Raw genomic sequence first — 12645 nt, forward strand, 5'->3', positions numbered from 1 at the left:
TCGTGTCAACAAGGTCCTATTTTAGTTTGATCTCGCAAAGGCAAACACATAAAATACAGTAGAACGTTGTTGATACACTCCCATTTCATACAAGCTCCGTGCACGTTGGCATCTCATGCTGCAACCATTTATGCAATGCTTTACATTATGAAGATGCGAACTACAGTTGAGTCTGCTCAATCTTTTAGGAAATTTCGATCACACATTTTTTGATTAGCAAGTTTTTTCTCACATAGTTTCCAAAAAAGTATGAACGAGGTTCTACTGTAATGTGATGAAAATGCAGCTAAAAAAACCTTATTGTAAGATATCTGTGCACCAAAACCTCAGCCCCTCCAGTCACAGCATCTAAGCCTGTTGGTAAGGTTACATTCGACTCCTTTTTTTAACAAAGGCCAACCCTAATCAGGTTGGGATAGGTTCAAAGCGTGTGCAAAAAACTTGTTTATAAAGGCCCACAAATGGGTCATGATCACAAATGCAGGCAAAATTTTATATGCAGATGCTGCAAAATCAGGTTTCTTGTAAACAACAGTGTCAACACGTTTCTCAACATAGAGCACATTTAACATCACTGAATACAACAGCACTGAGGAGAAAAAAAACATCCTCATGTAGTCACGTGTACACACGACAAGGAAGAAATGGCACATTAGTACACAAAAAAGGCCACCTTTCTCATAAATTTCATTCTTACAATACTAACGTACACTTTTCCAGCAAACATGCCTCAATTTGTTACTGAATGTTCCGTGCCATCATACATAGTTCCATCAGGGAAACGGTGAGCAAGGTAGTGGAACGATCACATGGTGGGATCACCGTCTCATGACTACTGTAAAATGCTACACAGATGCCTCAGGTAAGCAAGTTTGCTTACCTATTAAAAAAATTTTAGAAACTGCCCGCGCTTACGCCAACTAAAGCGAGCAAAAATGCTTGGTGCTTATTCAGAAAAAGGATGTGTAAGTACAGCAAAAGTGATACCTACACTGTGTCGTTTCGTTAACGAGTCTGGCAAACCAGAGAACAGAAACTCATAAGAACTATGCCGAACGTTACATTATATGGCACCAGAAACATTGCATCTTCACACTTAATGAAAAGTTAACCCCCACTTTGTAACAGATTAACAAAGGCAGGTAAAAGACAAGGACAAAGAAAGCGACTGGATGAGCTCTCTTTGCCCTTGCCTTTTGCTTGCCCAATTAATTCATTACAATGAGCTACCTGCCAGCCTAACCTAGCACTTTGCTCCTTAACTCCTGCTTTTCAATAGATCAGTTTCAATTAAGGGTGTGCAAATATTGGAATATCACCAAATCGAATTGAGAAGTTCGACTAATTCTATTCACGATCGAATATCTACTTTTCGGTGCAGAGACCTGCATAGTGTCACATGTTGCATGCACCACGGGCCCCCTAGCCGCTCAATTCAGAGTTTTACTTACATTTTCAGCGCAAAAGGAATGCCGAGTGCCGTGCAAACACGCTTCCCTGGCTGACGAGGCGGCAGAGTTTGTCCCCGCGAGCTCTCTCCGAGGTCAGCCCGGCACGGCGATCACACACATTACACCTGTATGCCGCAATTCGCAGAACGGTGCCGTGTTGGCCAGGGCCGCCTCCATCTGTGCGAGGTCCGTCTCGGTCGTTCGTCAGAGCGCTAACTCACCGCGACCCTGGAGATCTCGGAATCTCTGACAGGTGGCAAATCGTGCCAAACCTGACAATGAAACGTCGTGCGGAAGGGGCATGCTCTTCACCATTGGTGCCAGCTATGTAGGGAGTGGTGATAGTCGCATGATGCACAGTCCTATCGTCTGTCGCACAGATTGGCCTTGCGATAGCCCACCTCCTGCTAAGTTGGTCTAGCCCTCATGTATTGGAGACAAACTAGAAAGCGAAACATCCTATGCAAAAAATAAAAAATTGATGCAAATCACAAGTCCACTATTAAACGGAAAGCCTTCTTGGTACTACTAAGTACAACAGAATGTCACTAATTCGTTAGTTTCAGAGAAAAATAAAGTACTTGATTCTATTTAACAGATATCTTACACATAAAAAAAAAATTTTCCGGGCTTTCGTTCACTAGAACTAAGCTATAAAAAGTGCTGGCATACTAATCTGGTGTTCGCTTTAGATAAAAGAAGACTGCACTGTATATCTTGATTTCTATGTACCTAAGTTAGCGATAGCTTATTACATTCTTGTTACGCAATGCTAGGAACCTCCTGAGCATGCGCGGTGCCATAGTTTCTTTCCGAAAACATTAAGCATTACACTTTGTGAAAAAATTTCTGATATTCGATATTCATATTTTTTTTTATTAATACAATTCAATATTCAATTAGAAATCTACTGTTTGGTATTTGCACACCCCTAGTTACAATACACATAGTACAATGTAAAATGCTTTGTCGCCCACTGAAAGAAGCGTGGGTCCGAAAAAGAAAATGCACATACCGTGTCACAACACCACGTTGGGATATGTCCTTAAAGTGTCTGAACCAGTCAGACGTGGAGAGCTGTAGGCACAAGAGGCGCACACCTAGCACACACATTCGCCTTACTGCACACGTCGCTCACAAAAGTACAAGGCATACAAACTAGGAACAGTGTTCTGCGTCGTAATGCTACCCACTAGGTGCGACATTGAAGAGCCTAAAATACACGTGTATCAGTGGGATACTGCAAGACATGTTTGCACAGCACAGCCTCATGTGTCGATTCACTATTAGCATTAGCAATTCAACGCAACCTGCAACTGTAGAGATGTGCAGTAAGTGTCCTGCCGAGCTCAATGAGATGTACAATGCACTTAATAACACACGATTAATAACATTGTCCACATAAACTAAGTGGGTCATATACATAATATGCTCGACCAGCTAGCTTCGTTGAGAAGCACAACCTAGTCGGTCCAGAAGGCAAATCTTTGTGCTCTGCCCGAACAAGCCACCAACGCCCAGCACACTCTGCCAAGGTGCAAGCATGCTGAAACCAAAACAGTTATGGTTAATGCTGCCATCCTAAATGCACCTAGCATTAAAATAAACCAATACACACCATGGGCACCTCAACAAATGTGCCCTTGAACCCCTATCGACACTGTGTTTGCACGAATATGATGATGTGCCTCCTATTAACTTTGGAATCACGCTCCAAATATAACACACTTCACTCCCTGGATCCTGTACTTCAAAATGCGACGAGTACAGCCACTATGCATCGAAGCTTCTGCGGGAAAGCTGGCTCCCCTGTGGCAGGAAGCGTGGGTCTGTGAATAGCGGGAGTACATGCAACGTCGTGAGATGAGGCTGACGATGCAAAAGAACTCGAGTAAACTCAGAAATCTTCTCATGAGGCTTTAGGTACAATGACCCAATCCAATGCTGCAATACACAAGTGCATGGCCTCACTGTACAAACGCAGCTGCCATGGCGTGCACGTGCTATATGGCCTACGCGTTGTGCAATGCTTCACTACGCCGTTAAGGCCTTTTGCTGCAAAACATTGTAGCGACTGACCGCCCACTGTGATATGCTAAAAGACCCCATTCCGAGCACAATGCTACCCTTGCTTTATGCATAGCTAATTCTTGCTAACATGATGTTTTTGCTTGTTTCTTTTTTTTTATTGCGACATCCATTTATGGCCTGTTCGACAGGGAAAAAGTGTGTTTCCTGGCTTGGCAGCTAAATACTGTCGCTCCCTCTCTCGGGAGCACCTTTGTCTTTCTCTGGTGAACCCTGTGTGCGGTCGCCCGCTTTTTTTGCTCTGTTGGAGTAACACGGCCACCACCAGTTTTGTCTGCTAACGGGACAGGGACCTGCATAATGCCGAAGGCGGGTGAAGGCACCCAGACAGCACGATGGGCGTGCAGAGAAAAGCGCATGGCCCCATAGGCTAGCATCATTGTTTGGTGCTTTCAACACACCTGCACTAAACTAGGCTGATTTCTTTCTTTCTTCTTTTCCAGCTTCCAAGTAGCCAGAAACCTACCATAGTGTCATATTCGTGCAAACACACACACAGTAATGGCAAAATAATTCAATGCAAACACAACAGGCAACACGTGATTTGGGGAAAGACGGCGGCTCTTTCGGCACACCTCAGCGGAACAGCAGTGACCGCCGCCATCAGCTGCCATGGAGCGACGAGCTCAACATCTTGAGGCTGACAACACGACGCCTCGGGTAGAAGCGCATCGAGTCGGGCAGGCGGCGCTGGCAGGTGAAGAGGAGCATCACCAGCACGACTAGGGAGAGCATCATGATGCAGACCAGCAGGGACGGCCCGTCATTCTACGAGGAGGTCACAGAGGAAACACAAAGTGCAAGGTGTAAGCCACAATATCTTTCTTTGCTGAATACTCAACATAAGTTTCTCGAAACTATGGCAAGCCGAACTAGATGGCATCGATCAGTTTTCAGCTGATAGGCGGTGCCTGTGTTTTCTTGAGCCTACTCGACATGGTTGTTTGTTTTGTGTCACAGTCAATAATAGCATATTTGTCCACTGTACTCAATGCAATCAAAATAGTCAAATTGACACCATGTTTTTAAATCACTTTCACCATTTCTTTTGCACTATATCTAACAGAATCTCTTCTGGTCACTGTGACCATAACATTTCTCATAAATCAGTGGGCAAACAGGAAAGCAGCAGGCTGGAGCCATCCAGCGCCCCCACTTCTTGTCGAGGCAGCAATTGCAATGACTTCACCGGGGAAAAGACAAGTAAAGATCAGTACCGCTGTCGTAACATTGGCTCCAAACTAAGGGCACATTCACGCTGACGAATGACAGAGGTCGCACTACGCCGTGACCGATGACGGTTGGTGACGAGGGGCGACCGATGCTTACACTCCCAAGTGCACTCAGCTCATCGCCACAGCAAAACGTGTCGTGATTGATGCCTTTCAAGTCTGCTCGCACCACCACCATCATGCAGAATGAGCAGACGTCCTATTCCTGCACTGCTAATTGCTTCAGTAGGTTTGCGACTGCAGTCACGCTTGGACTAAAAAAAAATCAAGCAGTGGATGACTAAACCAAAACAGTCGCTTTTCGATCAAGCCAATCAGTTGCGACTATTTGAGACAGTCGCTTTGCGACCAACTTGGTTGCGTGACCTCTTCGAGTCACCGGTGTGAATGAGACCGGAGACCTTCCTTGCTTGTCTGCTGGTGATCATTTTAAGTCTGCATCTCGCTGCAAACCATTTGTCTTGATTGAATAACTCTGCTCAGCACCCTTCAGACAGAGTTACAAGTTACTGATGTTCACCCACACCATCTTCAATAGTTGGGTAGTTCTGATTTATGTTGTGCACCACTTGCTTTCTCAGCAAAAGTAGCATAATTGACAAACACCAAACAAGCAAAAAACACATGCATGCGAGAAAGACTAACAGCTTCCAAGGAAACGTGAGGTCGAATGCGGCTGGACTCCAATGACAAAGAAGAGATTGATGGCACGCCGCATTTTTGTCAAGTCATCATCTGGCCTCACTGCAGGAGCCGTTGCTCTGGCCATCGCTGTTAGTCTTCTACCAGCAACAAATACAGCAGTGCTTACCCGGCAATCTTCACAAGGTCCTTCATAGACGCAGTAGCAGCTGGCGGACTGACCTCTACAGGGGTGCGTAATTCATGCAACTTTGACACAGCATCAGGCGTTCAGTATGACCGTCCACTAGCTAACGTGCCTCCTCATTTCAATGCAGCACAGCTGTTGACCACTGGCACAAGCAGTTTTTGGCAAGAGCCTTGCCAAAGCCACAGTCTAGCAGAGCACCACAGAATCCTGGCTGATGACATTGATGTACAGGTTGGCGTATTAAGCATTTACTCCCTCATAGTCACTCACCAGTGTTTTCTGGGGGCCATATATACACGCACAGTCAGGACACGTCCACTCACACTTGTGGACAGTCGTCATGCGTTCGTATTGACGTCCACTCATAACTACAGTCACTGAATTTCGTTAGTACAGCAGAACCCCGTTGACACGTTTTTAAAGGGACTGCGGGGAGAAAATGTACCAGCCAGGAAAATGTAATTGTGAGGAAGGGTGCGATTGCCAGAGCACAACAACGGAAACAGTCCGAGCGGCTACCAATGCATTGATTAGATGTCTCAACGCTAGCAATGTGACCAGGAACAGCGCATGCGTGCATGGGGACACTTACACTGTTTCATGGCAGTGGTGCCTACCACCATATTTTGAGTACGCTTCACCACATCACACGGTTCTACTGCGCCGAAGCTGACAAAAGAGAATCGGCAATTGTGAAATGCAAATAAGACCCTTGCAGGTGCCAGAGTAAACGTAGTCCTGTAAATGGCAGAATCGGCCCAGCGTGCGTAACTCCCGGTGGGTTTTAATTGATGCGCACTTTTTTAGATGCTTCGCCAACTGCTATGCTTTCTCCCAATGTTTGTGCAGTGCCTGGCTTGTGTAACTTTGTTCGTTCATCGCAAACTTCAGTTGCTTGTTGCAACGAATCAGTCGCTTGTTGCAACATGCAAGAGCCAATTTCTCCCTGCACCGTTATATTGATGTGGCGGCTACTTTCATATGCAAAGCAAGGTGTGGGAACATAACAAAATGGCGCTGTATCAAATGGGAACATAACACACAGAAGCTAACGGGATTTCGTTGGGGACTACGAAAACACGACATAGCAGCCAGGAAAACACAACAGCGAGGAACGTATCAATGGGGTTCCACTGTTCTCAGGTTAAAACCAGCACTCCCTCCTGCTCCCACTCATGTCCTCACACACTTCATCACTCACTACTTATCTCTCGGCTGTGATATACGTGTAGTGAGAACACGAGTGAGTGTACCAACCTATGCACTTATGCATGTCATGTTTGTCATACTCGCAAAGAAGTATTCCTTAAGAACTACAGCTTTGTTAACTTCGCAGCAAGAGGTCTACCATTAAAAGTGAAAATAAAGGCCAAACATATTTTTTTTTAGGTCCTGAAATCTCAACATGGGTTCATCAGTTTGACATCATGGATTTCAAAGTCTGCTCTCACATTTGGGCCATTGTGGCAGAGTAAAGGTTCTCGAGGCTTGCCAAGTTCATTATTTTGGCGTAATTACAATACAACATAATCCATGTTTACCAATAAACAATAACTAGGCCCTTGCAGACACCACCAAAACTTAGAAGAGCTACTTAGAAATGAACCATCAAAATTGATGACATCATGGCGAGCTGGTACAGGAACTTCAAGAGGGCATCGTCAGCCGTCCTTTGCCAAACCCAGAAACTATAATAAACTAAATGTCGATCACAACATAGTTGAATATACTGATAATTAGAAATTAATATAACATATGCTTATGTGCAGGTTATTTGACACCTTCGCACGTGTTGGACAGTTTCCTCGAGATTGTGAAATGAGAGAATTTACTGATTTGCTTCCTCAAGGCTACATCAAACACACACGTTTTACACTTATGTTTTACACATGAATGTCACAATTGGGTCGCTCGCACAGCGGAGTAGTCTGCTGATCACAATGCCAACCTTAAAAGCCTGCGTTGCCCCGACACAAAACCACAGTTCCCCTCTAAGTGCTTGTTTCGCGTTTTTACGCAGGATAAGGAATAAATAAAAGCAGTGTGGAAGCAAACTGGCCTGTTCGGATTGCAATTTACGAGCGTGCTAAATTATTACGCCTGAAGTTTCCATTTGACCTCCTTAATGGGGGCTGCAAACTAAACAGTGGTACGTTTGTACCTTTCTCTGAATGGCAAAAAACGAGAACTAAATATTCTAAACATTTAAGCAAATATAGGTTCCACAATGGCAGATGTAGGTACTCATTTTTTACACAAACAATCAGAGATTGGAATTAACTGCCCATAGATATTATAATTTGCACACTAACAACTTTCCTCCTATGCTTGAACATATGTCTAATAGCATGTATCGCGACTGTAATGATTACCTACAGATACCGCATTTTCTAATGAATTGGTTTTTATTAGGGGTGCGCGAATATCAAAATTTTTGCATACGAATTGAATATCGAATCGAACATCGAATAATGACAAGCACATGCGTTTATTAGCAAGTTGGTTTACTTTAACATGTTGGAACATTGCAATTACATTGCTATAGGTAAATAAATGTAACTAGTATGCCATTATACTAAAAGATTGTGTAGTTGGCTCGTGTTGGCTTTGGGAAATTCAATAACTTCTGCTAGAAGTGCCTTATTACCTGTGTTTTACCTGTGCCTTATTATACTACATCAATTTCTCGTAAACTCAGGCGCATTTCAGCCTGTACCAGTCGTCACTCATCGCATTTGCTATCAAACAATAAGCTCAGGATTGGGGGTGGAACCTGCAAAAGAGTGCGTCCTCACTAGTCACAAATCCATGGCCTTTACTACCTGGCTTTCCTGCTGCAGTGCTTAGTTGTTCAAAGGCTAAGCTTCCTTTACAGGCTAAATTTCGCCAACAGCATAATATTATCACAAAATTCAACACAGAATCAAACACACTTTCTTGGCTTAGGTAGAAATAAATGCTAGGAAAAATGTTTGCTCCCGCACAGCCAGCAATATATCCGATTAGTTTAGAATATTTGTATCCAATCCAATATTCAAAATTTTCGAATACATATTTTTTTAATTGGATACAAACATTAAAAATATAATATTCGATAATATTCAAAGTTCTAGAATACTCGCACACCCCTAGCTATTATGTACTTTTTTTTTGTTCATCTTCTACTTCCGTATTGTTGTTCGTTAATCTTTAAGGGCTGGCTGAGGAAGGTCACACCATCTTACTGTAATGCTCAACTATGTTTTGTTGTTAGCTGCAACATTAACAAGTGTATGAAAGTTTGTCATTCATATTTTGATGCAACGTATTTTCCCATGTCCTGCAACAGCCTCCATGTCGACGTTAGCAGTAGGTACGAAATAAATAAAATAAAATAAAATAAATATGTGCTGTGCTGCCATTAGCGCCCTTGTACTACGAGCTGCGCGTGAACGTGCCAGGCAGCACATAGCCTGCTTAAACAGCTGATTGTCATGTCTGCAATGAATAATCCATGCACACTGTTGTGTCAAGTTTTGGTATTGGATCAAACTTCCTGTTGGAACCAACGATCCCCACTTCTCGTCTGCCCCAAATTCGCTCATCTCCTCTCGTGTGCCACTTAGATCTCCAGTGTTTCATTTCCTTACATCTAATCTTCATTCTCGGCCCTTCCCCTCCAGCCACTGCGTCGATCAGTGACTGCCGACACTACACAGACGCTCTTAGATTGGAAAGTTGCTTTCAGGTTGCAGAATATCCGATTCCATTGCCATTCACATGTGAACCTAGTGAGAACGAATGAAATGTGCTCATCATAGACTGAATTGCACAGTGTATGAGTACAGAGGGCACAGAGTACACGAGTCTTGGCCCCCATGACCATGATGGTCTTTCTGCAAAGTGCGGATGCAGTGTGCGTGGTATTGCCAAATCCAAACTGCAATTTAAAAATCCATCCAAGAGGTGGTTGCGGTCAAAATCATTTCGGCCACCCACAGAAACCTAAAATGCCGTTTACGGAAAGCCCTGGTCCATAAAGCCAAACCCAGCAGTGCAGCTTATCTTCAGTTCAGCATTTCATGCCCGGAGGTACTCAGTGAGAAGATCGAGTGTCGTCCACGCTTTCTTGTGGAATGCATATTGGACCAGGTGGCTGTTCGCGTTATTGAAGCACAGTGGCGACCTGCTCTAGCCAATAACAAACAGCCACAGTTTGCACAATCGAGCAAATATGAGACACGTCAGATCATACCTATTTCTCCATAACATGTACAGCCCATCAGATTCAATGTCTTGTTTGACAACGGCTGCCAAAATAGTGCTGCTTCAAATTTCTCGGCATTAAATAGTTTCAACAATGCCAGAAGTGATTGCTATTACGTGATCTATTCGGAGAAGCACACTTAAAGGGGCGCGACGCAGCATTTGATTATATCCAATATGGCGGCAAATGGGAGTACAATACATATGTAGTGCAGCGCTGTACTTTGTATGGGACTTCTAAGGGTCCCGGCCTGCACCTGTTCATTTCTATGGCCCCAAACAATTATTTCGAACCCAAAATTAGCCAACGCTGGATAATTTGAGCTTTGCCAGTGAGCATGCATGCACCTGACCCCTATGGTGACCCCAATGGCAACCCCTTTAGTGTCAGCGACAGTCTCGGCGGAGCTTAGTAGACGAATGCACCGAACGCATGTCACAGCCCATCGAAAGCGCCTATTTTTGGCCCGCCCTAGGAAGATTTTCAAGCAATAACCGTACCTGATATTCAACGAACGTCTGATTACGGTATTCACCTGATTGTAACGCACACCTCTTCTTCCACGAAAACTGGGCCAAAAGTTGCCTGTGGAGTGTGGTCGAACACAAAACCAAAACTGCCTTCACGGCGTTCGAGTATGCGATACCGCATAACACATGTGTATCGCGGCGAAGCCGACCTTCCCAAAAATCGTGCGGAGCAGCTGACTTCAGGAAATCGGCCACTGTTGTGCAACACATATTCATCAAACTGTTGCTAATTTTCTAGCTGAAAAATTGAATGTGCATCAGATTTCTACTTTGTTTAGAAGCGTTAATGTCATTTTTACATTAGTTTTCTACTGTGGACACACAGAAAGCGGGCACACATTTGATGCAAGGGTGTGCTAGACTCGGGCAAATACTGCCAAATTAATCGGCGGTACGTTTTGGAATTTTTCCCGCATCTTGTTCATTTCAACCCACCAGATAATTCTATGAATTTTGTAGGTCCCATCAGGGTCAAATTAACAGAACTATACCTGTGTCCTTTCTGGCCTATGAAACCTCCTCTTCGGTTAAAAGCAGTTTTTTTGGATAGTGTTGAAATGTAGTTTACTAACACAACTTATTTTTCTTGTTAGCGTCCCTTTAAAGAGAATTCGCTTGCTTTCATGTGACCATGCCTCATGCATTAAGAGGAAGCTTTAGCTCGGGCCCAACTCTGACGTGGCCTATTCAAACACATGTAAAACGCAGAAAAGTTTTTTTCTGAGATAACCCCTTGATCGATCTTAATAAAATTTTTTGCATTTGAGAAAGTTAAATTGTAGTGACTGTTGGAAGAGGAATCTTGATTTAGGACCTGAATTTTGTTAAAAACATTTTCAAATATTTGAAAGTTTGAAAGAAATAGAAGCATGAAGTTTACAAATGAACAGCTCTACATCAAGAACAGATATCGCGGTTCTGTAAACAGAACCCATTAGACGAGTGAAGGTGTACAAATTCCATATGTCATCTTATATCTTACGTGAATTTGTTACGTTGTGCCCAAGGGTTCTGCAAAAGCTGTATTTTCATATTACTAAATTTTTTGAGATTCATACGTAACATATCAATTTTGCCTGCTTTAGACGTACTATTATACGCAATTCACAGAATTGCGATATGATTTTTCATTGCCGAGCGACAGAGTTGTAAACTTGATAGTTTCGTTCTCTGAAAATGCTTGACTTTGCCAGTTTTAAAAAAAAATTGACGACCTAAATAAATAATTCGAAACCAGCAGTCACTATATTTTAAGTTTTTCTTTTAAACGCAACAAACCTCACCAAATTTAGTGCAGTGGTTGCCAAGAAAAACGAATTCTCCTTTTACATGTATCTAGATAGGAGCACCCGAGCTAAAACTTTCTCTTAGTTCGTGCTAGTGGTTATTCTACGCACGAGTTGTAAATCATGTCAACTGACCGAAGTACCACACACTTTGCACAGAGCTTTCAAAGGGGCTCTCTGCAATGCTCTAAAACACGCCTCCTGCGCAGCAGCATTGGCGAGGCACCGTCCGTCATAGCTCTAGACTCCAACTACCCTGTCATTTCAGTGCTGGTGCTTGCTGTTCTGAGCGTTATGTGATTGTAGATGCAATGCAACCTGCTGATCGGCAAATGCATGTGGTCCAGGTCAGCAACTCTGCGTTGCCTCAGTTTTCCGTGATTGGAGACGCGCGGTGTTTCACCAAGAAATGCGCCTCAATGATAACGTGAGCAACCTATCGGGAATCATTGGCACAGTCTGCCACTGCTGGCCGGAGCCCACCCTGCACAATGGACGGGCGCAGGCAAAAACGTGCGCACTCAATAACACTACGTGATGTGCTGACGCTTTTTATCTGTGTCACTGCCATGGCCACAATGGTGGCCCCACACTTCTTGATGTGACACAAGCAATAGCAAACATGGCTGTCACTGTCCGTGGCTTAGAGGCAGTGATTTCAAGCTGAAATTTTGCTTTAAAATGTGCGCGAAAAGCTCGAGCACTTCGTGTTTTCTTGTTCCCGTGTGTAACCATAATGACCCCTCTGCACTCAGTTGCACAGTGATAAGCCGAGAATTGCTAGACGACCCAGTCGTGGCCCCTTTCAGCGCCCGGCTTTTCTGTCCCACTGCACTCTTGTTCAGACGATATGCAAAGTGGACGCACCTCGATGCTGAAGGCGAAGCGCGACTGCTGCTCCTTCCACCGTATCAGGTGCAGGAACAGAGCCTGGTATAAGGGGTGCAGCTCTTCCAGAGTTTTCTGCAAAAATAAAGCAA

General features: G+C 44.0%; 1 protein-coding gene across 1 annotated transcript in view; it reads right to left on the reverse strand.

Moving 5' to 3' along the window:
- Positions 1-429: 429 nt before the first annotated feature.
- LOC126533803 (uncharacterized) overlaps positions 430-12645 on the reverse strand; it is a 34029-nt gene continuing 21813 nt past the window's right edge. Inside the window, exons 6-7 of the mRNA XM_050181005.2 lie at positions 12533-12628; positions 430-4307 (exon numbers count right to left, since the gene is read on the reverse strand). Coding sequence (XP_050036962.1) covers positions 4143-4307; positions 12533-12628 — 261 coding nt within the window. The 3' untranslated portion in view covers positions 430-4142. The remainder of the gene's footprint in view (positions 4308-12532; positions 12629-12645) is intronic.

This window comes from Dermacentor andersoni, chromosome 7, assembly GCF_023375885.2.
Source record: "Dermacentor andersoni chromosome 7, qqDerAnde1_hic_scaffold, whole genome shotgun sequence".
Lineage (NCBI taxonomy): Eukaryota > Metazoa > Arthropoda > Arachnida > Ixodida > Ixodidae > Dermacentor > Dermacentor andersoni.